General features: G+C 43.4%; 1 protein-coding gene across 1 annotated transcript in view; it reads right to left on the reverse strand.

Annotated features, from left to right (window-relative positions):
- Window positions 1-24,373, reverse strand: part of LOC119953106 (alpha/beta hydrolase domain-containing protein 17A-like) — a 60,027-nt gene that overhangs the window by 32,891 nt on the left and 2,763 nt on the right. Inside the window, exon 2 of the mRNA XM_038776955.1 lies at window positions 9,439-9,633. Coding sequence (XP_038632883.1) covers window positions 9,439-9,633 — 195 coding nt within the window. The remainder of the gene's footprint in view (window positions 1-9,438; window positions 9,634-24,373) is intronic.

The following is a 24,373-nucleotide window of genomic DNA, read 5'->3' on the forward strand; positions in this document are numbered from 1 at the left end:
CCCCTTAAAACCCCCGAGAAAGACCCGCATAATCAACCCGCTCCCCCCCGTCCCGTCTCCCCAACTTAACGATATAAATACAAATACCCAATGGCAACTAAATACATAAATACTTAACTACATACTTAAATAACAAAATAATTAACTAACTATCAACTAACCGCGTGCCCAACCATCACCCTCCATCAAACAGTATAAATAACCGCAGATAACCATAACCCGAAAAGAAAAAAAAGAACCAAAAAACCCCCCCAAGCACCCAAAGAAAAAGGGTAGGAGGGGTAAATAACTAAGGGAAATTGGAAACGGGAAAAAAAACACCCCATAAGAAGCCAACGACCCACAATAGAGATTTCAACAGTACAAATATACAGAAACACCCAACAACTCGAAACCTTCAAAATATTCAGAAAAGTCAACCGTTCGAGAAAAAACACCCCAAACACTCCACGAAACTGTTACCCAGTTCCGACCTGGCCTGAAAAAGAAAAGGGCCACTTGCACAATCAAGAGTCCCCCGGCGGCTACGACCGCCGGTGCTCCCAGGTTTTAGTTCGTGTCCAACTTTTCCTCTTGTACAAAGGTCCAGGCCTCCTCTGGGGACTCGAAATAATGATGTTGGTCCTTGTAGGTGACCCACAAGCGCGCCGGTTGCAACATTCCAAATTTGATCTTTTTCGCGTGTAGCACCGCCTTTGTCCGGTTGTACCGGGCCCGCCGCTTTGCCACCTCCGCACTCCAGTCCTGGTACACCCTTACCGTCGAGTTCTGCCACTTGCTGCTTTTCTCCCTTTTAGCCCACCTCAGGACTTTCTCTCGATCACTTAGCCGCTGGAACCGCACCAGCACCGCCCTCGGGGGCTCGTTTGCCCTAGGCCTCCTGGCCATGACCCGGTATGCCTCTTCCAATTCCAGGGGCGCCGGACCGGCCCCTTCCCCCATCAGGGAGCTCAACATCTCCGCCACATATCCCGGGAGATCCGACCCCTCCAGGCCTTCTTCCAGGCCCAGGATCCTCAAATTTTTCCTCCTCATCCGAGTGTCCAGCTCCTCGAAGCGGCTCTGCCACTTCGTGTGGAGTGCCTCGTGCGCCTCCACCTTTGCCCCGATGACTGTGGCCTCCTCCTCCCTCGCGGCCATCTCCTGCTGCAGATCTTTAATCGACGCCTCTTGGATCGCCTGGGCTCCCACCAACCTGGTGGCCGTCGCGTTCATGGACTCTAAGAGTTCCACTTTCATCTCCGTGAAAAAACGGAGGAGAGCGGCCTGCTGCTCCTCCGCCCATTTCTTCCACTCCTCCGGTGCACCGCCGGCCGCCATTTTGATTTTCTTCCCCCGCTTTTTTTGGGGAGCTGCTGCCGTTTTTCTTGCCGCTCCACTCCGGGTACCGACCATAAAATCGGTCTAGTTCTCCTCAGGGGACCTTCCCCCACCGGGATTCGTTTTTTCAGCGCCGTTGGGGCCCTCCAATTGGCCCAAAAACACCTTTGTTGCAGGAGCTTCCAAATGTGCGGCTTAGCTAGTCATAGCCGCAACCGGAAGTCCCCGGTGGAATTTTTAAAGCAATTTTCAGATTTGCTGGGCCCGCTGCTGGTGAGGACCCTGAATGAGGGGGGGGGGGGCTTTGCCCTCGACGATGTCCAGGGCAATTATCTCTTTGGTCCTGAACAAGCGGGACAAGGACCCCCATCAGTGTGGGTCTTATAGGCCGATCTCGCTCCTTAACGTAATTGTCAAAGCACTTCATAATGATAGATGTCATTAGGACATCTTAGTCGTTCTTCTTTGGCATCGGTATGATAGTGGTCTTCTTGAAGCAGGTAGGAACCTCAGAATGGAGTAGGGAAAGGTTGAAGATGTCTGCGAACACACATACTAGTTGGTCTGCGCAGAGTCTGAGTGCACAACCAGGGACTCTGTCAGGACCCATTGCTTTCCATGCATTCACAATCATGGAGGCTGATCTGACGAGCTGGTGTCCGAGGCTGTTGGGACAGTTGACATTTGCTCGGCTTCCTGCTCGAAGCAAGCATAGAATGCACTTTCATCGGGGAAGGGTGCTCTGTTGCCAGAAATTCTACTCGACTTCAGTTATATTGTTTAAACCTTGCCACAACCGGCGAGAGTCTGTGTTGTTAATCGTCACGTGAGCTTAGTCACTTGAGATTTACGGGATGTGAGCATCACTAGCTAGGCCAGTATTTATTGTCCATCCTTAGTTGCCCTTTAGAAGGTGTTGGTGAACTGCCTCCTTGAACCGCTGCAGTCCTTTAGGTGCAGGTTCCCCACTGTGCTGTCAGGGAGGGAGTCTCAGGGAGGGAGTTCTAGGATTTTGCCCCAGCGGCAGCGAAGGAACGGTGATAAATTTCTATGTCAGGGAGGTGAATGACTTGGAGGGGAAACTCCAGGTGGTGGGGTTCCCAGGTATCTGCTGCTCTTGTCCTTCTAGATGGTAGTGGTAGTGGGTTTGGAAGGTGCTGTCTAAGGAATTTTGGTGAGTTAAACCATGGTTTTCGGTTGGGGAACACACATTACCGACTTTGGCATGGTGTTTCTGCTGCCTTCCTGGGAGTCTCCTATGGCAACCAAGCTGCTGAGGGTCTGGTATCAGGCATACAAACTGCATGCCTTGTCCAGCAGTGCTGGTTTTGAGTGATAAGTCCCTTGATGTTGGACTTATTGCTTGGGCGAGGGCACTGCCGCTGGACCACTTTTCGTGCCACCAGATTTGGGGATCTTGCAAGCCATTGCTGGTATTACTTCAGTGCTTTGAGGTGCCTGCTATAGGTTCTCCAAGTTTTCGAAGTTTATAAAGGGCAAGAATGTTTGCAAATCATGAAACTGGTAGTGTTTCTGAGAGTCCACAGACATGGATCAATGTTTTCAGATTCACATGGAGTTTGGGCTCCATGCAATACTTAGATCAATGGGCAGAATTAGAAAACCATAAATCAGGATCAGACCTGGAAGTGAAAATTTCATATTAGCGGCTGAGCCAGCTTGGGACTGGTGCCCTGCTCAAATGCAGTTAGCATCGAGACACAGCAGGAAGGCAGCAGAATCAGAGGGTAAATCATTCACCATATTTCAACTGGTTCACCTGGTTTCCATCAGGTGTGGGTGGTGTTCAAATTTGTGACCTAATGTTGTCCTCATCAAGATCCACACACATACATTCTTGTACATTGCCGGAAATAATGTAGACCAGAACATTACCTGATTTTTCCGTTGCTTATTCCAGGCATGCTGAAAGCAATTACAATGTCTAACTAGTGTGTCCATTGACAAGCCAATTTAGTACCAAGAGATCAAATGTGTAACCTACCTATGTAGCCACCTGGGGTGGCCACGTCCCGATTCCAAAATGGACATTCACAAAGAGTACAGGGAAAATTGGACAGTACTAGGAAAACAAGCAGGTGCAAGATTTGCCTGTGGATTGGAACTTGCAGGTCCCAGACAGAACTGATGCTACAAGCCATTAGCATAGTAATGAGCTCTCTCCGGGGACAAAAGAGAAACATTTAAGCAACCGGTACCAGGGCAGACTCCCCCGCGCCAGTGGAGACTAAAACAAAGGCAGGCCAACGGTCACCTAGGGCCCGCCCAGCAATCGAGGAACGATCCCTTTATTGGAGAGAATCAATACAAATGATCGGGACATGGTCCAATTAATTGTGACCAAGTTCAGGAACCGCCCATAAGGGCGCGAAACCCTTTGGGGTATAAAACAGAGTCCCAAGGTCAGTTCGCTCTCTTAAGAACTCTTGAACTCTTCATCTTCACCTTGTCATTTGGCTCTCAGCGACGAGAGGCCGCCAAGCACCAGCCAAGTAAGTCTATGGTCAACGCACGCTACGAGATAGGCGCTCCTAGCTACTATTCTATACCAGTTCGAAGCCAGCATTATCAGAACCGGACAACGGCCATTGTTCCTCTGACTGAGTGGGCGCCCCAAGCCAAGTATAGGCTTTTAGTAGTAGTTGTAGTTTAGTGAGTAGAGTTTGTGCATGAGTAATAATTGACTGTGTGTGTAAATAATGTGCATCGATTTCAAACTTACTAACTGGTGTATCGGGTCATTGATCAGTATTTGGTTTCGAACCCTGTGGTGGTATCAGAAAGATACCTGGCGACTCTTGAGCAAAGGTAATTAAAACAGAGCAAATTAAGGAAAGCATAACGAGCAACACCTAGTACCACACCTGACGCAAACCTTGACATTAAATTTAAACAAAGAGTGATTCCAACCTTTGTCTTCTAGTTTCACATGCCTCTGTATCTCCTTCCCTAATCCTCCCACCCCAACCCCTCAAAGGTGAAATACTTCATTTTTAATGTAATGGCATGACCAATAATAAAACAAGGGACATGGATATGGTATTGTCCAACATACACAGCAGCCCAAAACTGGCTCACTTTCTCAGACAAGATTCTTTTTCCTTGTTTCAAGAACTAAGATTCAGTCGCTTACACCTGATACAGGGAGGGTGAGAGGGTGGAGATACAACAGTTTTCACAACCGTACAGATTGACTCTGGCCTGCGAGCCACACAGCTAGTACCTGACTTTGTGGGCCTGATGAGATATTTTGTCAGGCTGTGTATCCACTCCCTAATCCTTCACGCTTCCTCCCTGCTCAAAGTAATTCACGTTAGACACTGGCTGGAATTCTCCGGCCGTTGGGATTCACTTTACCCGCTGGGCGCGCATCCCGCCTGCGGGTTTCCCAGTGGCGTGGGGTGTGGCTTCAATGGGAAATTCAGAATCCCGCCGTGTTGCCAAGAAACAAGAGGCTGGGCGATTGGAGAATCCTGCCCATTGTATAACCTACAACTTACCTACACCGATTGCTTTTTAAATGAACTATTGTCGCACTGCTAATTCTTGCAAAGAGAGATGGAAATGTCACAAAAGTAAAAGGGAAAGCTGTTGTGCAGCGTCTTGGCTGCATTTAAAGTGCTTGGAGACAAATGCTAGATTACACGACATGAACAGGCTTCAAAAAGGTTCAGTGGGGACAGAATTGAACAGCTGCTGTTCCTGAGGGCCACAGCTAATTTAATCAATTCAGAACCTTTTACTAAATAATTAGTCGCAGGTAAGGGTAATGTGAATAGAGAGTTGACGGGCCTGTCTTTGACTTTTATTGCATCACTCATGCTGACTATAATTTGGTAATTAATTTCCCCATGAAAAACAAACAGCTTGTGTGTCTGTAGCTGACTGACAAGGGAGCCATTTTCTATAAATGTGCATTATCACCATACTAAAAAAGATGACAGGGCTGGTGCTGAAAGGGATTAGTGTTTCCGTTTAACTCTCACTTCCATGAGATTCAAGTATCTTCTGTCTGATGGCCATGGATATTTCAGGACAACTGAGAATTGCATATCAGCCTCTTTCTACATCTGCAATACTCTAAATGCCTGGTTTGGCTTATTAACAGCATTAGAAGATGTACAGAAAACTGTACTAGTAATCCTCAAGAGATCAGAGCTCAGTTACCAGTCCCCTTCCAGTTTCCAGGTCATTTCAGAGAGAAAAACAGAAAAGGTTGGTGATATATCCTTTCTCACATCACTTTCATGCATCAATTTGAGTTCAACATCAGTAACTATGAAGTGCATCCAGGTTTCATATCTCCAGCTCCAAGAATAAGGAGAAACAAAAGGAATTGCATTTATAAGCATCTATAACATAACAAATCTCAAGGTGCTTCACATACAAGGTTAGAAAACAGCACACAAAGAGCTATTGGGTAGGTGACCAACAGCCAGGGCAAAGAGGTAGGTTTTAAGGTGTGGCTTTGAGGAGAGGTATAGAAGGTGGAAGAGGGCCAGGGAGTGGATTCCAGAGTCTAGGGTGCAGAACTATCTCCAATAGTTTGGCTATTTAAATGAGGGATGAGCAAAAGGCCATAATCAGAACAGCACCGAGACCTCGGTGGGCTGCAGGAGATATGAACTGCCATAGAGATTTGGAAATAAGGATGGGAATTTTAAAATTGGGCATAGTTGGATCAGGGACCATGTAGATCAGCAAGCACAGGGAGAAGTAAAGTAGGGAACAGTTACAAACCCAACCTTAAAAATAATGTATTCTTTGAACTAACAATATGAGTAAGAAAAACAAAAATCATTCACACTGTGACTGTGGTATCCGAATGGAATGTTAAACGTGCACTCAATTCTGGGCCATAACTGGAGCAGCTATTAATCTGCGAGAATGAAACTATACCGCAACAGGGACTGGAAAGGAATAAATGAGAACATTAAAAATGACACCACTGATATAACAACCGGGTCATCATATGACACAACACTGGTAACAGTGCCCCAAGTAACTGGATGGAAAATTGGACTTGCAATCTTTTTGGTGTCAGATATCTGGACGGGCCAGGTCAGTGGAACAGCGAGATGCTATCAGCAGCTTCAGGGACTTGGTACTAGACACCGGCAGCAGAGTTTGGGTGAAGTGAAAATATATTTAGGATTAGAAAAGGTTCTCAAAATTGTGTTTTAAAAAACACTTTCAAACAAGTTGTTTTTATTTAACCGACAAATGGAGTTCAGAACCAACAGGTGGAAGGGGAAGACAGTACTGTCAATGCCCTCGCCTGCTCTTATAGTCATGCCCACTTTGCTGCATTGGGGGATAGCTAAAGAAGCACCTCAGGGGAACTTAGTGTGTTAGCAGCAGCAAAATGGTCACAACTACAGGGAATGCATGTGTGATTTAGCAGCAGCCAGTTCGCAGTGAAACTCTCCCAAGTGCTTGCAATTGCAAACAAAGCTTAATTTTGGGATCAGCTGATAATTTAAGTGCCACGGAAAGAGCTTTAAGACCTAACAGTATTTCTGATTCCAACTGTTGCATGTGATCAGTTTTTGTTCGCTTACACTGTGTGCCTTTATGTTCAGGAAGAAATGGATATAATCGGAAATGCCCTGTCATCTAGTTTCTTAAAAGTCATAGTCACTAAACTGAATGTTCAATCGCAAACAAGTCAAATCGATTCCAAAGGAATAAACAAATCCGGATTGTAAAATATAAGACTGCTTATGACATTCAACACTAAAGGAGCAGACACTTCTTTAAATTCCAAGACACATTCTCGAGCATCATCCCCGTACCATAAACAAGCCAAGCAGCATGCCTTAATGACTATCATCCAGTGGCTCTGACATCCATCATCATGAAGTGCTTTGAAAGGTTAGTCATGGCACGAATCAACTCCAGCCTCCTGGATTGCCTTGGTGCACTACAGTTCGTCTACCGCTGCAACAGGTCCACAGCAGACGCCATCTCCATGGCCCTGCACTCTACCCTGGAACACCTAGATAACAAAGACACCTATGTCAGACTCCTATTTATTGACTACAGCTCAGCCTTCAACACCATCATTCCTACGAAACTCATCTCCAAACTCCGTGGCCAGGGCCTCGGCTCCTCCCTCTGCGACTGGATCCTGAACTTTCTAACCCATAGGCCACAATCAGTTAAGGATAGGCAACAACACCTCCTCCATGATCATCCTCAACACCGGTGCCCCACAAGGCTGTGTCCTCAGCCCCCTACTATACTCCTTATACACCTATGACTGTGTGGCCAAATTCCCCTCCAACTCGATTTTCAAATTTACTGATGACACCACCGTGGTGGGTCGGATTTCAAACAATGATGAGGCAGAGTATAGGAATGAGATAGAGAATCTGGTGAACTGGTGCGACGACAATAATCTCTCCCTCAATGTCAACAAAACGAAGGAGATTGTCATCGGCTTCAGGAAGCGTAGTGGAGAACATGCCTCTGTCTACATCAATGGGAATGAAGTAGAAAGGATCGAGAGCTTCAAGTTTTTAGGTGTACAGATCACCACCAGCCTGTCCTGGTCCCCCCATGCCGACACTGTAGTTAAGAAAGCCCACCAACGATTCTATTTTCTCAGAAGACTAAAGAAATTTGGCATGTCAGCTATGACTCTCACCAACTTCTACAGATGCACCATAGAAAGCATTCTTTCTGGTTGTATCAGTTTGGTATGGATGCTGCTCTGCTCAAGACTGCAGGAAATTACAAAAGGTTGTGAATGTCGCCCAGTCCATTACGCAAACCAGCCTCCCATCCATTGACTGTCTACAATTCCCGCTGCCTCGGAAAGGCAGCCAGCATAATTAAGGACCCACAAACCCCGGACATACTCTCTTCCACCTTCTTCCGTCAGGAAAAAGATACCGAAGTTTGAGGTCACGTACCAACCGACTCAAGAACAGCTTCTTCCCCTACTGCCACCAGACCTTTGAATGGACCTACCTCGTATTAAGTTGATCTTTTCTCTACACCTTACTATAACTATAACATTATATTCTGCAGTCTCTCCTTCCTTCCCTATGTACGATATGCATTGTTTGTACAGCATGCAAGAAACAATACTTTTCACTGTCTACTAACACGTGACAATAATAAATCAAATCAAAATTAAACATTGATAAGACCAAACCCATTATTTCCCACTCCATTCCCAAGCTACAGACCCCATTCCCCATTCTACAGACCCCAAACCAGCTGACAGTGCGATGCAGTGCCCGAGTTAAGAGCACTTTTCTACACAACACGAGGGGGGAACCCAAATGACATCAATAGTTAGCTTCTAGATGAAGCGTTTTTGCAACAATCCTAGTAAAAGATGGTCAAAAAGATGCTGTGTGCCCAATGATGCTGAACATGAGAAAATATCTAGAGCAAAATCCCCAAATTGTGATAACAGCACTTTTACCTGAGTAAGTAGGTCACATGTTCAAGCCCCATTACAGATTTGAGTACGTAATCTAGACAAACTCTTCCACGGAACAAAAAAGTGCCGTCCTTTGAATGGGATGCCAAAACCAAGGTTCCGTTTGCCTGTTCAGAGGGATATTAAAGATTCCACGATCCTACTCAAAAGACCATGGAGCCATCTCAGCACTCTGTGGACGACATTTCTCAAAACAACTTTACCAGAAACAGCTGCAAAATGGTTTGCTTTGTTTGCCCATTGTTTATGCTTCATGAGGTTTTCCTCAGACATCTTTGGGATATTCTGAAGATTGGAGCCCCACAAGGCCATCAACCTGAAATGTCAACTGTTTCTGCCCCGATACTGCCTGACCTGCTGGCTATTTTTCAGCATTTTCTCTTTTCATACCAGATTTCTAGCATCTATAGTATTTTGATTTTGTACAGGTATTTCAGCACCATCACTTGTGGGATTATACAGTTGGCTTACAATTCATGTCTTCTGCAGTCACCTGCATTGTATCCACCAAATGTGCCAAAAGCATAATGGACCTTAGAGCTGACAAAAAATTAGCAAAACTGCAAACTACAATAAGATGAGAAATCGCAATGTGAGTGAAAAACTCCTTCAATGCTCAGTAAAACATCTGATAAACACACCTGGTCCTCAATGCCTGCCATGCAGCATCAATGTCAGCATACAGATTTTTCTCAGAAGGTTTTCCATTGCTGACTCCATACCCTGAGTAGTCATAAGAGAAGATGTTACAGTTGATTCTGGTGCCTAGTCCAATGTAGAAGCTGCTCATCTGACCCAAGTCCACTGCATTCCCATGGGAGAAGAGAAGTGTGAACCTGGAAACAAAGAAAATACATTTACAAACCGGTCAAGTCAATTTATCAATGCCATTATTGAGGCAAGAAATCAATAAAACAAATTTCACTACTTGTAAAGAAAATTGTTTTCTCGTTTTGAAAGGAACCTTATTAAAACAGTGAGATTTTCCAAAAATAGATTTTGACGAAGAATCATACCTACGTATTAAAGACCAGAAACAGGTAATTTATAATATTTTACACCACTAGGTAAGGGCTGTCACCCGCCCAGGAGCTGAACACGCATCACAAGAATACTGCTGGAAGCAACTCAGGAAAAAAAGACAGGCATTAAAATCTTACTTATTATTTATAAATATATTGAAGCTGGGAAAGAAAAGGTCAATCTGCTGCTGGTCAATCCAACTGGATTCTGAAAGTCTTTTCACTTTCCAATTTGATGTGGAAGGCTTTGCACCAAGAGAATGGATGGACGTTTGGAAGACCCACTGGAGGGACCATGAGCATGGGCAGTTGGAGCAAGGACATATTATAATTAAACTTTCAGGAATACATTAGGACCTGCACCAACATGATCCAGTAAAGGGATGTGCAGTAGTGGGGCTGCACCATGGAGCTCATCTATTAATTCGGCTTAAGATCCACATAACTGAATGAAAATCCACCCAATTAACAAGATTCCATTTTGTAGCTGCCAGATTTAATCGCTTATTTGTATATGGCAATAAAGCACTCATGGCAACAGCTGGCCACTGATGGAGTGAATACATTAACCTATTTTTCCTAAATACGTACATTCAAAAGATTAGAAATTTGGTTTGCTTCTGACAAATGCAGCACTTTTATTGCAAAGCTACACAAGCTGTGCAGTATAATCAAAAGGTCTTTAAAGCTAGTTTAACCTCAATCTTCAAGCTGCAATGTAGTTCATAGTTACTGATGCCATATTGTAACAGAAATAAACCTATTCGTGGAGCCACTATGAATGCCAGCAGCCAACTAGACTATTGTCTCTTCTAGTTCTGTATGTTCCTGTTTAAATGTTCAACTAAGGCTCACATTTAAAATTGAGCCTTTGAGTCAACACATTTCATCAGGTGCCCGAGTCACCTGAAATCAAATTCAGAAAAACTGTTACACATTTATTTGATTCAGACACAGTTAGATACAGAGCTAATCTCTAAAAGTTTAACTGACAAGGAAGATTTTCAGACAAGTCCCAAAATAACTTGGGGACATGTAAATGTTGCACCATCAACAACTTGCATTTATTTAATCCTTTTGATGTTGTTTAAATCTCTCCAAGGGGCTCCCCAGAATCTTTACCAAAGTTTGACCCCAAAGCTTGGGCAAGGTGGTCAGAAGTGTGTGCAATGGCTTTAAGTTCATGTTAAAGAAACAGACAGTAAAGGAGGGGATTCCAGAGTATAGAGCCTGGGTTGCTGTAGGCACAAGATGGTCGGTTGATGGGTTTGCCCAGAGGTGGAATTCGTTCATTGACTTCTTTAAAATCTTTAAAGATTAAAAATGGGGAAGGCAAGATGGGGAGGACGGGTTGGGTGTTAATTAGTTACTTATTATGGTGCCCCTGATTGCTCTTATTTGCGTATTTGCCGTTTATATAAATGCCTTCATAAAAATATTTTCAAAATAATAAAATAATCTCTGTCCTGGGACAACAATGCAGGAGTTCCTCGGGGTAGTGTCCTGGACCCAACCATCTTCGGATGCTTCATCAACGACCTTTCCTCAAGCAATATGGCAGAAGTGGGGACGTTCAGCACCATTCAGACATTGAAGCAGTCCATCTCCAAATGCTGCAAGACCTGGACAATATCCAGGCTTGGGTTGGCAAGTTATATTCACGGCACACAAGTGCCAGGCAATGACCATCTTCAAAAAGAGAGAATCAAATAATTGCCCCATGACATTCAATGGCATCACCATCGCTGAATCCTCCACTATCAACATCCTGGGAATTATTCCAGTGACCAGAAACTGAACTGGACCAGCTTTGCAAATATTGTGGTTACCAGGGTAGATCAGAGGTTCGAATTCTGCAGACTGAAACCAATCTCCTAGCTTCCTGTATGGTGCACAAGTCAGGAGTATGATGGCATGCTCTCCATTTGCCTGGATGAGTGCAGCTCCAGCAACATTCAATAAGCTTGATTCCATCCTGGACAAAGCAGACCACTTGATAGGCACCCCATCCATCCCTGCCAACATTCACTGTCCACCACTGACGCACAATAACAGCAGCACCATCGAATAAATGCACTTCAGAAACTCACCAAGACTCCTGTGGTAGCACATTCCAAAGCCACAGCCTCTACCACCTAGAGAAGGACAAGGGCAGCAGATGCACAGGAAGACCCACCACTTGCAAGTTCCTCTCCAAGTCACAAACCATCTGGAGTTGGAATGATGTCGCCCAGGTCAAAACGCTGGAATCCCTCCCTAACAGCACTGTGGGTGTTGCTACAATGCATGGATTTCAGTGGTTCAAGAAGGTAGCTCACCATCACCCTCTCAAGAGCAATTAGGGATGGGTAACGCTCTAAACGAGCCAGCAACACCCACATCCCATGGACTTTCAAAAAAAAAAAAGAGAATGGAACCAAGTAAGGGCAGTCCAAGTCAGTTGAATGACAGGAGAGGTTTGAAGAGGATGATATGGACAACCCTGTCAAAGGCTGACGGATTGCCAAAAAGGAAGAGATAATTTCCAGTTACCCTCAAGGTTCATGACTGGCAAATATTTGAAGGCGACCAACATATTCAAAGGCTGGAGAAAAAAAATGGAGCTTGGAGATGGGCAGTAGTTTGCAAGGACATAGGTGATCACAGCTGTTTTTTTAACTGGACACATGGTGATGGCAGGTTTGAAGGGGTGACACAAATCTGTTAGTGATGGATCAGTTAGCATGGCAGTTAAGACGGGAGTTTGGGTTTTCTGTTTCCTATTCAGCAGCAGGCTGGTGATATAGTATTGAATCATGAACTGGAATACATTTGGGTTTCATAACTTCAGGAGAATATAAACACAAATAGAGGCAAACTGAACTGTGCTCCACTTAGTGATAGCGTCACATTTGTGTCTGATGCAAACTCAGGATGCAACACTTTCCTTCAGAAGGATTTACTGCTCAAATGCTTCATTAATCATCTTAATGTAATGTATAATCAGTGAGTTAGCTGCAATGTACGCAGAATTAAAACATTAAAATGGTAAATGTATTTGAATTCACAGACTTCCCAAAGACAAAACTCAAATAGACAAATATATCCTGCAAAGGAACTGTATTACTGTAATATCCAATGAAATGGATGTATTGTGACTGTCAATGCACCAGGGGCAGTTTCTATAGCTAAGGCTGTTTACAATGCTCCTGGATTGCCTTTGAGTCGCCAAGGTTAAAGAAAACTAATTTCCCAGAAACTCTGGTGTGCAACATGGGAGAAAAAAATAAAATCATTGGGGCACTTTCTTCCCCCACTGGAGTCACAACAGGACATCAGCATTCCTGGGAAGTTTCCCTGCTACAAGCATGTTCTAATTGGTACATGACAACTGGAGCAGTTTGTGAAGCCCAGAAGATTGTGTATAGCAGCCACCATTATTGACCTATTTCCAGGACCGCTCGCATTTCTGGTAACCAATTGTAGGAACTAGGGCAGAGTAATTGAAAGGGGGTCATAATGAAACAGCCTGGAATGGTGGCCATCCTATAACACACAATAGTAAAGCCACAATGACAATGGAAAATAAAATGCACCAGTAAAATTATGTTGATTTTCAGGGGACTGTTTGCAGTTTGCTTTCTCAATATTCAACATCAGGTTCAGAGTGAAAATGCAGCACGGCGGCACAGTGGTTAGCCCTGCTGCCTCACGGTGCCGAGGATCCAGGTTCGATCCCAGCTCTGGGTCACTGTCCGTGAGGAGTTTGCACATTCTCCCCGTGCAGGGTAGGTGGATTGGCCACGCTAAATTGCCCCTTAATTGGAAAAAATTAATTGGGTACTCTAAATTAATTAATTTTTTTTTAAAGTTCAGAGTGAAAGCCCCAATTATAGAAGCCATTCATTAGACAGTTTGTATAGTTCCAAACGAATAATACAGCTAGCTGCAAGCAGGGACTATGCTTTATTGGATTTTAATTCTTTTATTACCAAAATTACCATGCAAAGTCTGACTGTACATTGTACTTACTCCGTATACTTGAACCAAATTAATAATACTCTCCCACCCAAATTCAACAGGAATGAAAAACTCAGCTCTTTACAAAAAAATCCTAACTGCAGGAGGCTCCAGCACAGAACACCAGGCTTCAACTCCTATTTCTACCATGAGTCAGCTTCCTTCACAGGAATATCAGTAAAAATTTAACACTCACCACATGCAAATTATGACCATTCTTACATCAAAACCTTTTCCATGTTTTTGATGATTGCAAAATGGACGCTCTTTCACTCAAAGGACTGGCCACCACAACATGGAAAGGGAACTACAGAACTGGAGATTATTCCAAGCTAACTTTTGACATCATACATTAAAACAGTACTCACACTAGGCATGTGAACTGGTTTGGATCAAATTTTAGGCAGTTAGAGTAACAGATCACTTCCGGAATCTGACGGACTTATTATCTTGGACAGTGCATATTAAATAGTTTAGATGTTCTCAAACAGATAACTTGGCACAAGCGAGACTTCAAGTTCACACTGTTTTAACACCTCAAAGTTAACTTATTTCTGATGCAATTAATTTGCACAGAGGGAATCAACAATACAGTACCATGGGAACAGGCCTTGCCCTAATTACATGAACAAAGAAAAGAAATCTGCTTATTGAAATCAGGATCAGAGAGAGAGAGGCTCCCAGTTAAAGACAGGGCTAGCGAGAACATCGGGAAGATCCCAAGGTTGGTGAGGATTTAATATAGACCGTGAAACAGTGGTGGCCTCTTGGCCTCGCTGGGTACCCGAGAGACCATGTGGAAGCTTGAATACAAGCAGGACTACTGAAAGAAGTTTGAAATCCTGGCTGTGGCTCCTTGAAGTCACCCGAGAGGAAGCATTGCTTGGGAGAAGATTCCAAAGTGTGTCCTTCGAGAGTGGAGTTTAGAAATTCTCATGTGAATGTCAGTGAAAGCAGTTGACTTGGTGTGACAAGCATCTGGGGGATTTGGTGAGAAAGTCACTGAAGTTATTTGGATGGCATTTGTCACTTGGTTTCAGAGTATGGGGTGTCTGATCACAGTTTGCCTATTGGTTAACATGGACTGTACTTACTGAGAATACAGTATTACAGAACATTTTGTAAATTGTGTTATCCTTGTGTATATCCACAAAGGTAGCTGGGGCGAAGCAGTAGTGTATGATAGTTAATCTTTGTGTTTAATAATTATTTTATTCTTTTAGCGCAGGTTTATCAGCAGACCAGCGACACTTCATCCACGTCTCTAAACAAAAAATAAGTTAGGATCTATCGATCTGGGTTCCACTCTGGGACCTGACTGTCCTGTAGCATCAGCTGGAATCACAACACATCATAATAAGCCAACTACATAAGGCAACTATCAAACGTGCATGCAGGCCAACTACCCACCGTCTCTCTGAAGGGGCCGTCAGATACAGTGAGGAGATTTCATTACCGGTCAAAACACCATCAATATTTTTCTTGGGGTCTAAAGGAGGGAAACACATGCCTGGCATTCTAACCATCAGTCTCACAGGTGTTTCCCTACTATACTGCCCCACATTACATTCATTATCTATATCCAAAACACAAAGGTGTGACGATACCGTTACTGACTATTTGAAGCCAGAAATCTGCTTTGGTCAAACACTAAAATATTTCCATCACTAAAATGAAAATTTTCAAGGCACAGTGGTTTCCATTTGGACTTCCACATTTGGTTCACAGCTGCTCTGTTACAGAAATGGGTGAAAGGTTTCAATGTACGCAAGTGAAAGAAAAAGCTTGAGTAAAATCATTGAACGTTCATTTAAAGTGACAAAAGACAGTTATTTGGATTCAGTAACGTTTCAAGTGTTGTTTCGCTTGCAGGTAACGATTCAGCAACGTGCAAACCTGGACTCCGTAGTGATGGAAATATTTTAGCGTTTGACTGAAGCAGATTTCAGGCTTCAAATAGTCAGTAACGGTATCGTCACACCTTTGTGTGTTGGATATAGATAATGAATGTAATGTGGGGCAGTATAGTAGGGAAACACCTGTGAGACTGATGGTTAGAATGCCAGGCATGTGTTTCCCTCCTTTAGACCCTAAGAAAAATATTGATGGTGTTTTGACCGGTAATGAAATCTCCACACTCTATCTGACGGCCCCTTCAGAGAGGCGGTGGGTGGTTGGCCTGCATGCACATTTGATAGTTGCATTATGCAGTTGGCTCATTATGGTGTGTTATGATCCTCTCCCCACTAAAGTCAGAAGTTCATTGGATCAAATCCGACTCTAGGACTTGAGCACAATCTAGATTGGAATTTCCGAGCAATATTGATGTGCTTCACTGTCTTATGAATCAGATACTAAACAAAGTGATTTAGTATTCCTTCAATGAATGAGAAGGTACCACAGGGAAGAGTGTAGATGGAGTTCTCCCAGTGCCAGAGTCAATATTTATTCCTCAACCATCACAAACAGATTACCTGGTCATTTATCTATTTGTGGGGTCTTGATGTGCGCAAATTGATTGTTGCCTTTTCCAGAATGACTACATTTCAAAACTATTTAATAGGCTGTAACGTGCTTTTGAATGCTTTGAAAGACAGTACGTAAATTAAGCCTTTCCTTCAAGGTGTGATAATGTTCCAAAGCTTTCATAGGATTGACTGCAAATTAATAACTTTTTCCAGTAAGAAAAAAAATCAGTGTTTAACAAAACTAAGATACAGCCTTTCTTTGTTGAGAGTTTATTGACTTTGTCCCGTGTCAACACCCAACCACACACAATGTCCCAGCTATCCCCTATTGACATGCTTTGACAAAGACTCACCTGGACTCGAAACATTAGCTCTTTTCTCTCCCTACACATGCTGCCAGACCTGCTGAGATTTTCCAGCATTTTCTCTTTGGTTCCCTATTTACAAGTGTTCAAATACCCATCACCTGTTTTCCCTTAATGAAATGAAATTAACAAGCTTCAACAATGCAATTGATAAGACATTGGCACAATGTATCAAATCTTGAGTCGTTTAATAATTAATTTTGTTCTGACACATTGGGGTGTTTTTACGTCAGAGGTAGTGCAAACTATCACCATATGGAAGGACAGATGAACAGACTGGAACAAACCTACCAAACGTCTACACAGCTGCAGTGTTAGCACTTGATACAGTTTGATTTAAGAATCTCAAAAATGAAGAGAAAGCAGACACTGATCCCGGGGCTGTGTCACTGAGGTTTTGTTCCAGAATTGTTTTCATGGTCAATATCACAAAGTCAGTTAAGACTCTTTCACAATGTAGTGTACAAACACACCTGTTGAGCCTTTATGAAAAGCTGATCCACCTCATAATCAGTTTGATGAAAATATTGATTTTTAAATGATTCACAATTATCTCATTTCTTCCATTGAGGCACATTTAAAATATGGGTGACGTGGATAAACTGTAGCTTAACAAGATCCTGAACATATCACCTGACACAATGACAGAAGGTAGAGGTTCATTGACAACCTGGCCACTCGATGTACCATACAGAGTTTGCACATGGTTGTTGCTGAGCAAAAATGCAATCTTACTGACTACTCCCGCAAGAGTGCTACCAATTAACACAAGTAAACACTTTTGAGTTATTTGTGATAGATTCCTCTGCAGGCAAGCTTTATAATGCAGCAGTAGAGTTCACAATTTCCCCATTTTGGCCCAGGCATGCCCGAGAGACTGGCACACGTCAGTCATGGGGAAACTGCATTACAGGGACCTATTAAGGTTGGACACAACCCACCCCATCATAGGCCAGAATCAAACTTCAGCCTCAATTACACACGGGGTTTGCAGAGATTCTTTATCTTTGCCACGAGGAATCCCTTTCCTCCAGATGCAAGGACCAAAACCGTTTCACAAGGTGACCTTCCTCCCAGCCTCTGGAGGGCATACTCTGCTTCATTATTAGGCCCAATTTCAGACCAACAATGCAATTCACACATGGCTTCCTTGCTAATACCCCTGGAAGTAAACAGGGAATGCATGGTGTGAATGATATAGCTCTTAGAAATAAACAGCTCCAAAAGTGAAGATCCTTGATCTGAAATGTTAACTCTTTCTCTCTCCACAGTATTTCCAGCATCCGCAGCATTTGGATTTTGTTCAGGACAGTTTATTGAGAGCGGCACAACAACACAGTGGTTAGCACTGTTCACAGCACCAGGGTCCCAGGTACGATCCCCGGCTTGGGTCAGTCTGTGTGGAGTCTGCACGTTCTCCCCGTGCCTGCGTGGGTTTCCTCCCACAAGTCCTGGAAGACATGTTGTTAGGTCATTTGGACATTCTAAATTCTCCCTCTGTGTACCCGAACAGGCACCGAAATGTGGCGACTAAGGGCTTTTCATAGTAACTTCTTTGCAGTGTTAATGTAATGTGACAATAAAGATGTTAAAATTGAGCACTTAAAAGTCCTACCATAAAATCTGATGCAATCATATCCTCACATACAACCGGAAGGATAATGGGTGTGACTGTGTCACTGGTAGCCATTATTTACTATTTTTCATTAAAGTTACAGATACAACAGGTACATGCAAACGATAGCTGCACCTTGTTTTCCAAACTCATTGGAATTTTAGATTTTCAGATAAAATGTGGAAGCACGCCACTTGCATTGCAGTACAAACAATTGAAATTGTAATGGTGTATAAATCACTGTTGCTTTAGAGATAGTGGGGTTGGGAGGGAAAGAGAGGAGAGAGGGCATACGAAGAGGGAGGGAAAGATAGATAAGAAAGCAAAAATTTACATTAATATATCACTTTTACCCTCGAAAAGCATCTCAACTTGGTTCGTAGAGATGCAATTAAATATCGATCCCAAGTCAAAGGAGGAGAGATTGGGAGGTGCCACCAAAGAAAGTTTGAAGGGTCTTAAATGATGAGAATATACTATGCTTTATTCTGTACACATATAGTACACTGCATCAGAAGAGGTCATCAATTTTCACTGATGAAGCATTTCAATATGTGTGATTTTCGCATATGCTAGTGTAGAGATCTGAAACTAAAAATAACAGTACACAGAACACAAAACACTCAGTTCATCACTTTGGAGTGTTTCAAACAGGGAGCCTGCTGACATTTACATTTCCTGCTATTCCAGATATTCCCAAAGGTCTTGCTTTGTCAATCTAAAAAGAACACAATCTGCATGGTAAGCTTTATTCTGCGAGTATAGTAAGAGTGGTCTAAACTGCATACAGTTGTTTTACTGCCCACAGCAGGTGCTGTAGTAAGTATTCTGCAGTTATAACGTTTTATCATAGAATGTACAGTGCAGAAGGCCATTTGGCCCATCGAGTCTGCCCCAGCCCTTGAAAGAACACCCTACTTCAGCCCACACCTTCATCCTGCAACCCAGCAACTCCATGTAACCTTTTTGGACACTCAGGGCAATTTATGAAATGAAATGAAATGAAAATCGCTTATTGTCACGAGTAGGCTTCAATGAAGTTACTGTGAAAAGCCCCTAGTCGCCACATTCCGGGGCGCCTGTCCGGGGAGGCTGGTACGGGAATCGAACCGTGCTGCTGGCCTGCTTGGTCTGCTTTAAAAGCCATCGATTTAGCTGAGTGAGCTAAACCATGGCCAATCTACCTATCCTGCACATCTTTGGACTGTGGGAGGAAACCGGAGCACCCGGAGGAAACCCACGCAGACATGGGGAGACCGTGCAAACTCCACAGAGTGACCCAAGCTGGGAATCGAACCTGGGACCCTGGCACTGTGAAGCAGTGCTAATCACTGTGCTACCGTACTACTCATTTTAGGTGGAAACTGGCACCAAAATATGTCTGCTTGGTGTGAATCAAATATTGTGATTTAGATTTAACTGTGTATATTATTCCATCAGGCCCCCTCCTATTAATCTCTACAACATGGGCAGGGCAAGCAGACAGAGATTCCTCTGCTGACTCCATGACTAAGTGGCAGGAAACCCAATTTCTTCAACTCAAGTATCATAACATTCCTATTAACTTAAACAACCAAACAAACCTTCTGCATCCAATCCATTCAGTAACTCAAGCCCGGGACTGAAATATCTTAATTAGCACAGGGCTAAATTGCTGGCTTTTAAAGCAGACCAAGGCAGGCCAGCAGCACGGTTCAATTCCCGTACCAGCCTCCCCGAACAGGCGCCGGAATGTGGCAACTAGGGGCTTTTCACAGTAACTTTGTTTGAAGCCTACTTGTGACAATAAGCGATTTTCATTTTTTCATTTTCAAGTCAAGATACTCAATTAATTAACTTGATCTAAAATTCACTGAAAATGCAAACTTTAATCACCCCCTCTAGATCTCCAAATTCATTGACCAATAACTTTTGGAGCACTTTCATAACTGAAAATATCTGATTATTAGAAGTATCATTCAAATTTAAACACTCCCAACCAACAAACAAATAAGTATTTTGAAGTTGGAACAGTCTGACTGTGTGAGATGCTGACAAATGAGATTTCAGAGAAACCAAAGAAAATAGTTTGGCTTGAAAATGAGTTTGGTAATGAGTGTATCAGCATAAATCTGAAAGGCTAGTCAGGTATACATGCTGAGCATGTATTTTTGTGATTCAAATAGATCGTATAGGCAAGTAGGAACCAAATTGTGAGTCAAGTGAAGGATAGCTGAATGAGTATCCATTGGGTTTGAGCAGCTTCTACCAAAAGCCTAACAAGTGGAGTGCACCTTTACTGCAGCAGAGTAAAAGCCACTTAGTCTTACTTCAATTGTTGGTGAACTACGAGTATAGAATAGCAAATGAAATTAAACAGTTAGTGAAAATAAAGTATAGAAACATTTACAATGCCCAAAGCAAGTGTTTTTCCAATTCTGTAAATAAAAGTTACCTCATGCAGAGCTGTTATGCTGTGACCAATGTATTAGATTTAGATTTGTCATGTGTACTGAGATGCAGTGTAATGTATCGTTCTGCATACAGTCCAGGCAGATCGTTCAATACATGATAACATAGAACACAAGATAAATACATGAGGATACAGAATGAAAATACGTAAGCATAGACAACCCCAGACTTTTGGTTTATTGAAAAGGCCACTTTACGCACAGCTAATCATTCCCACTATCCCCACCCAGAGACCAAACTCACTAGTAATTAACCCTGGCGGTATACAGCTCAAAAATGATCCAAACACACAAAGCAAGTTTGGAACAATGAAACTTACAATCGCACAACCATTTCACAATTCAAATTGCAGAAAGCTGAAAGGTATTCCACTGACCACAGCACTGGCAAGCCACAAGTCAATAAGTGGAAGAAAAAAAACACTTCAAAGATCCACACTTTGCTGTCCTGATATCTGTTGCTAAATTTAGCTATGTAAATATCTACAGCCCTGTATGTATGAAATACATAATCATGCTGAGCTCGCATGGCACCTTCAAACCTGCACGCACTAGGTAGTGTGAATGGGGTTGCATCATTGCATGTGACAGTCATGGGCCATTCACTACATCAGCTGACCAGGTTTTAAACTTTCACTCTCTATTTTGCAATGGGACCTGTCATGTGAGAATACCTTAACAAAATGGGTGTTTATTACTGCAGTGATGTCAGAGAGTGGGTGGAGCTGGGCTGTCAGCTTTTTACTTTCATTTTAGGGTGTTTGCTGCAGGGTGTGTTTTAGTTTTGTTTTCAGAGCTGGATAGCTGCAGTCACAGCCAGAAGGGGTATTAGTCTCTCTCTCTGTAATCTAAAAACTGTAAATCGATCCTTTGGTGATTTAAAACTAATAACTGCTCTCAGTAGTGACTTAAACCTGATGTGCTTCTGTTAAAAAATTTTTTTTAAAGTCTTATGGATGTTAAAAGGAAAGCTTTAAGGATTACGTAGTGTTGTATTCTTTGGTTGTTGTATTTGAATTGATGGTGGCTAAGATGTTCACTGTATGTTTTAAAAAGGTTAACTTGAGTTCATAGAATATGTGCAGGTTGGGTGGATTGGCCATGAAAAATTGTCCAAAATTCTATGATTAACCTAGGACAAAAGTTTGGCGCAACATCGTGGGCCGAAGGGCCTGTTCTGTGCTGTATTTCTCTATCTAAACATTGTTTTGCTTTAAAAAATACTTTTCCATTTCTGCTGTACCACACCTGTAGAGTGGGCTGTGTGCTCCTCATACCACAATCTAGTAAAAGTTGTGGGTCAGGTGAACTCCATGATTCACTTTGGGGTTCTCTAAACCCTGGCCCATAACAAACCCCTCTGCATACCTAGCACCAGCTGAGTATCCACTCTCGCCTAGGACAACGCTCAGTGTGGTCAGGACAATAATCATCAACGTTTGATAATCTACCTCGTGTTTTTCAAACAATTTTTCCCCAGGATCCACCTTTGCGAACCAGTCGACTTTCGCACCCCACTCCACGTTCATTTAGCTTTAAGGCAAAAGTCCTCACGATCTCACTCAAATCAGGTTCACAGGAAGAGAGGGCAATGCACATATTAGGTGCAGACTTCAGCCAGTTCCTTTGCTCCGTCTCTATGAAAATGGAAAATCCAACCTCGCACATGTAGGTAACCGTGAAGGACAATAGCAACAAAATGCTTGTTGACCCCCAGGGTAGAGGGGTCAATTAATAGGGGGCATAGGTTTAAAGGTGCGAGGGGCAAAGGTTCATAAGAGATGTACGAGGCAAGTGTTTTTTTTTTTTTTTATATACACAGAGGGTAGTGGGTGCCTGGAACTCGCTGCCGGAGGAGGTGATGGAAGCAGGGACGGTAGTGACATTTAAGGGGCATCTTGACAAATACATGAATAGGATGGGAATAGAGGGATACGGACCCCGGAAGTGTAGAAGATTTTAGTTTAGACGGCAGCATGGTTGGCACAGGCTTGGAGGGCCAAAGGGCCTGTTCCTGTGCTGTACTTTTTTTTGTTCTTTGTACACAGCACTGGATACTCCTAGGAGATGCTACTCCAGAATGCTGACTGCCTCATGAATTTTGACATGCTTTTAATGTGCTGTCACAGGTCAGCTCTAGCAGTGTAGTATTTTAACTTGGAGTCAGTTCTTAAGTTAATAATTGACTCTGGGGTCTCAACTTCAAAATTAATTTTTCACCCACCACTTCTTATGGGGCTGGTTTAGCACACTGGGCTAAATCACTGGCTTTGAAAGCAGACCGAGGCAGGCCAGCAGCACAGTTCAATTCCCGTACCAGCCTCCCCGAACAGGCGCCGGAATGTGGCGACTAGGGGCTTTTCACAGTAACTTCATTGAAGCCTACTCGTGACAATAAGCGATTTTCATTTCATTTTTCATTTCTTTCAAAATCCGAAACTTCTCTCATTTGCCAGTACTTCCCTGCATATAACATATATGGGCTTTGCATCCTTATTTCCATTATCACAAATTGACAAAACCGGGGTGAGAGTGGAGCTGCGCTGAGTGGCGGTCTTCAGGGTATCAGACAAGCCAGAATTTCATATGGGGAAAAGGGTTGACACCCTTGCATTTACTTCCCAATTGCCCGCCAGAGAATCGGCAGTACCACTGACAGCTGCAGGCCTTTTATTTAAAAAAATTGAGCGTCCAATTCATTTTTCCAATTAAGGGGCAATTAGTGTGGCCAATCCTGCACATCTTTGGGTTGTGGGGGCAAAACCCACGCAAACACGGGAAAAAAGTGCAAACTCCACACTGAATATGACCCAGAGCTGGGATCGAACCTGGGACCTCAACGCCGTGAGACTGCAGTGCTAACTACTGCGCCACCATGCTGCCTGACAGCTGCAGACCTATTGGAATTTCTCCATCTGGAGAAGATCAAGTACACCATCCAACGGCTGGAAGAAGGCTTCCACAAAACGTGGAGGCCATTCATCAGCCTGTTCAAAGACCTATTCGGAGCTAAAGCCAACGGGATGGAACAGATGGTGGTGGAATCTCACGGGTACCACCAGGGCTGCAGAAAGCGGACAGGAAAGAAGGAATCGAGGGGAAGCCAAGGAAACACCAATTGGGAGCCCAGGGAGAGACTGACATGGGGACCAGAGGGTCCCTCACAAAGCTATAGGAATAAAATAAACACCAGAATAAGCCATCTACAGTGAAAGAAAGGACCTGGAGACAGGGTTGGCCAAAAAGGAACCTAAAATTCATAACCGCTTCTTCCATTTCTTGTACAGAATAAAAATGCAAACTTTAATAAAAATATTTTTTCAAAAAAAATCAACAAAACCATACCTCTTGAATTCTTTTTACTGCTTTATTCCAAAGTTACGTTTGTTCTTTGTAGGCTGTACACCAGAGGCCCTGAAGCTCTGTAGAGATAAACACTAGCAATGTTTCCCAAATCGGAAGCAGCACCACTCTGTGATTTAGCACCAAAAGCAAATACAAGGTGCTATCACCAAGAAAGCACAACAGCGCCTATACTTCCTCAGGGAACTAAGGAAATTCGGCATGTCCACATTAACCCTTACCAACTTTTACAGATGCACCATAGAAAGCATCCTATCGGGCTGCATCACAGCCTGGTATGGCAACTGCTCGGCC

Source organism: Scyliorhinus canicula, chromosome 18 (assembly GCF_902713615.1).
Source record: "Scyliorhinus canicula chromosome 18, sScyCan1.1, whole genome shotgun sequence".
Taxonomy (NCBI): Eukaryota; Metazoa; Chordata; class Chondrichthyes; order Carcharhiniformes; family Scyliorhinidae; genus Scyliorhinus; species Scyliorhinus canicula.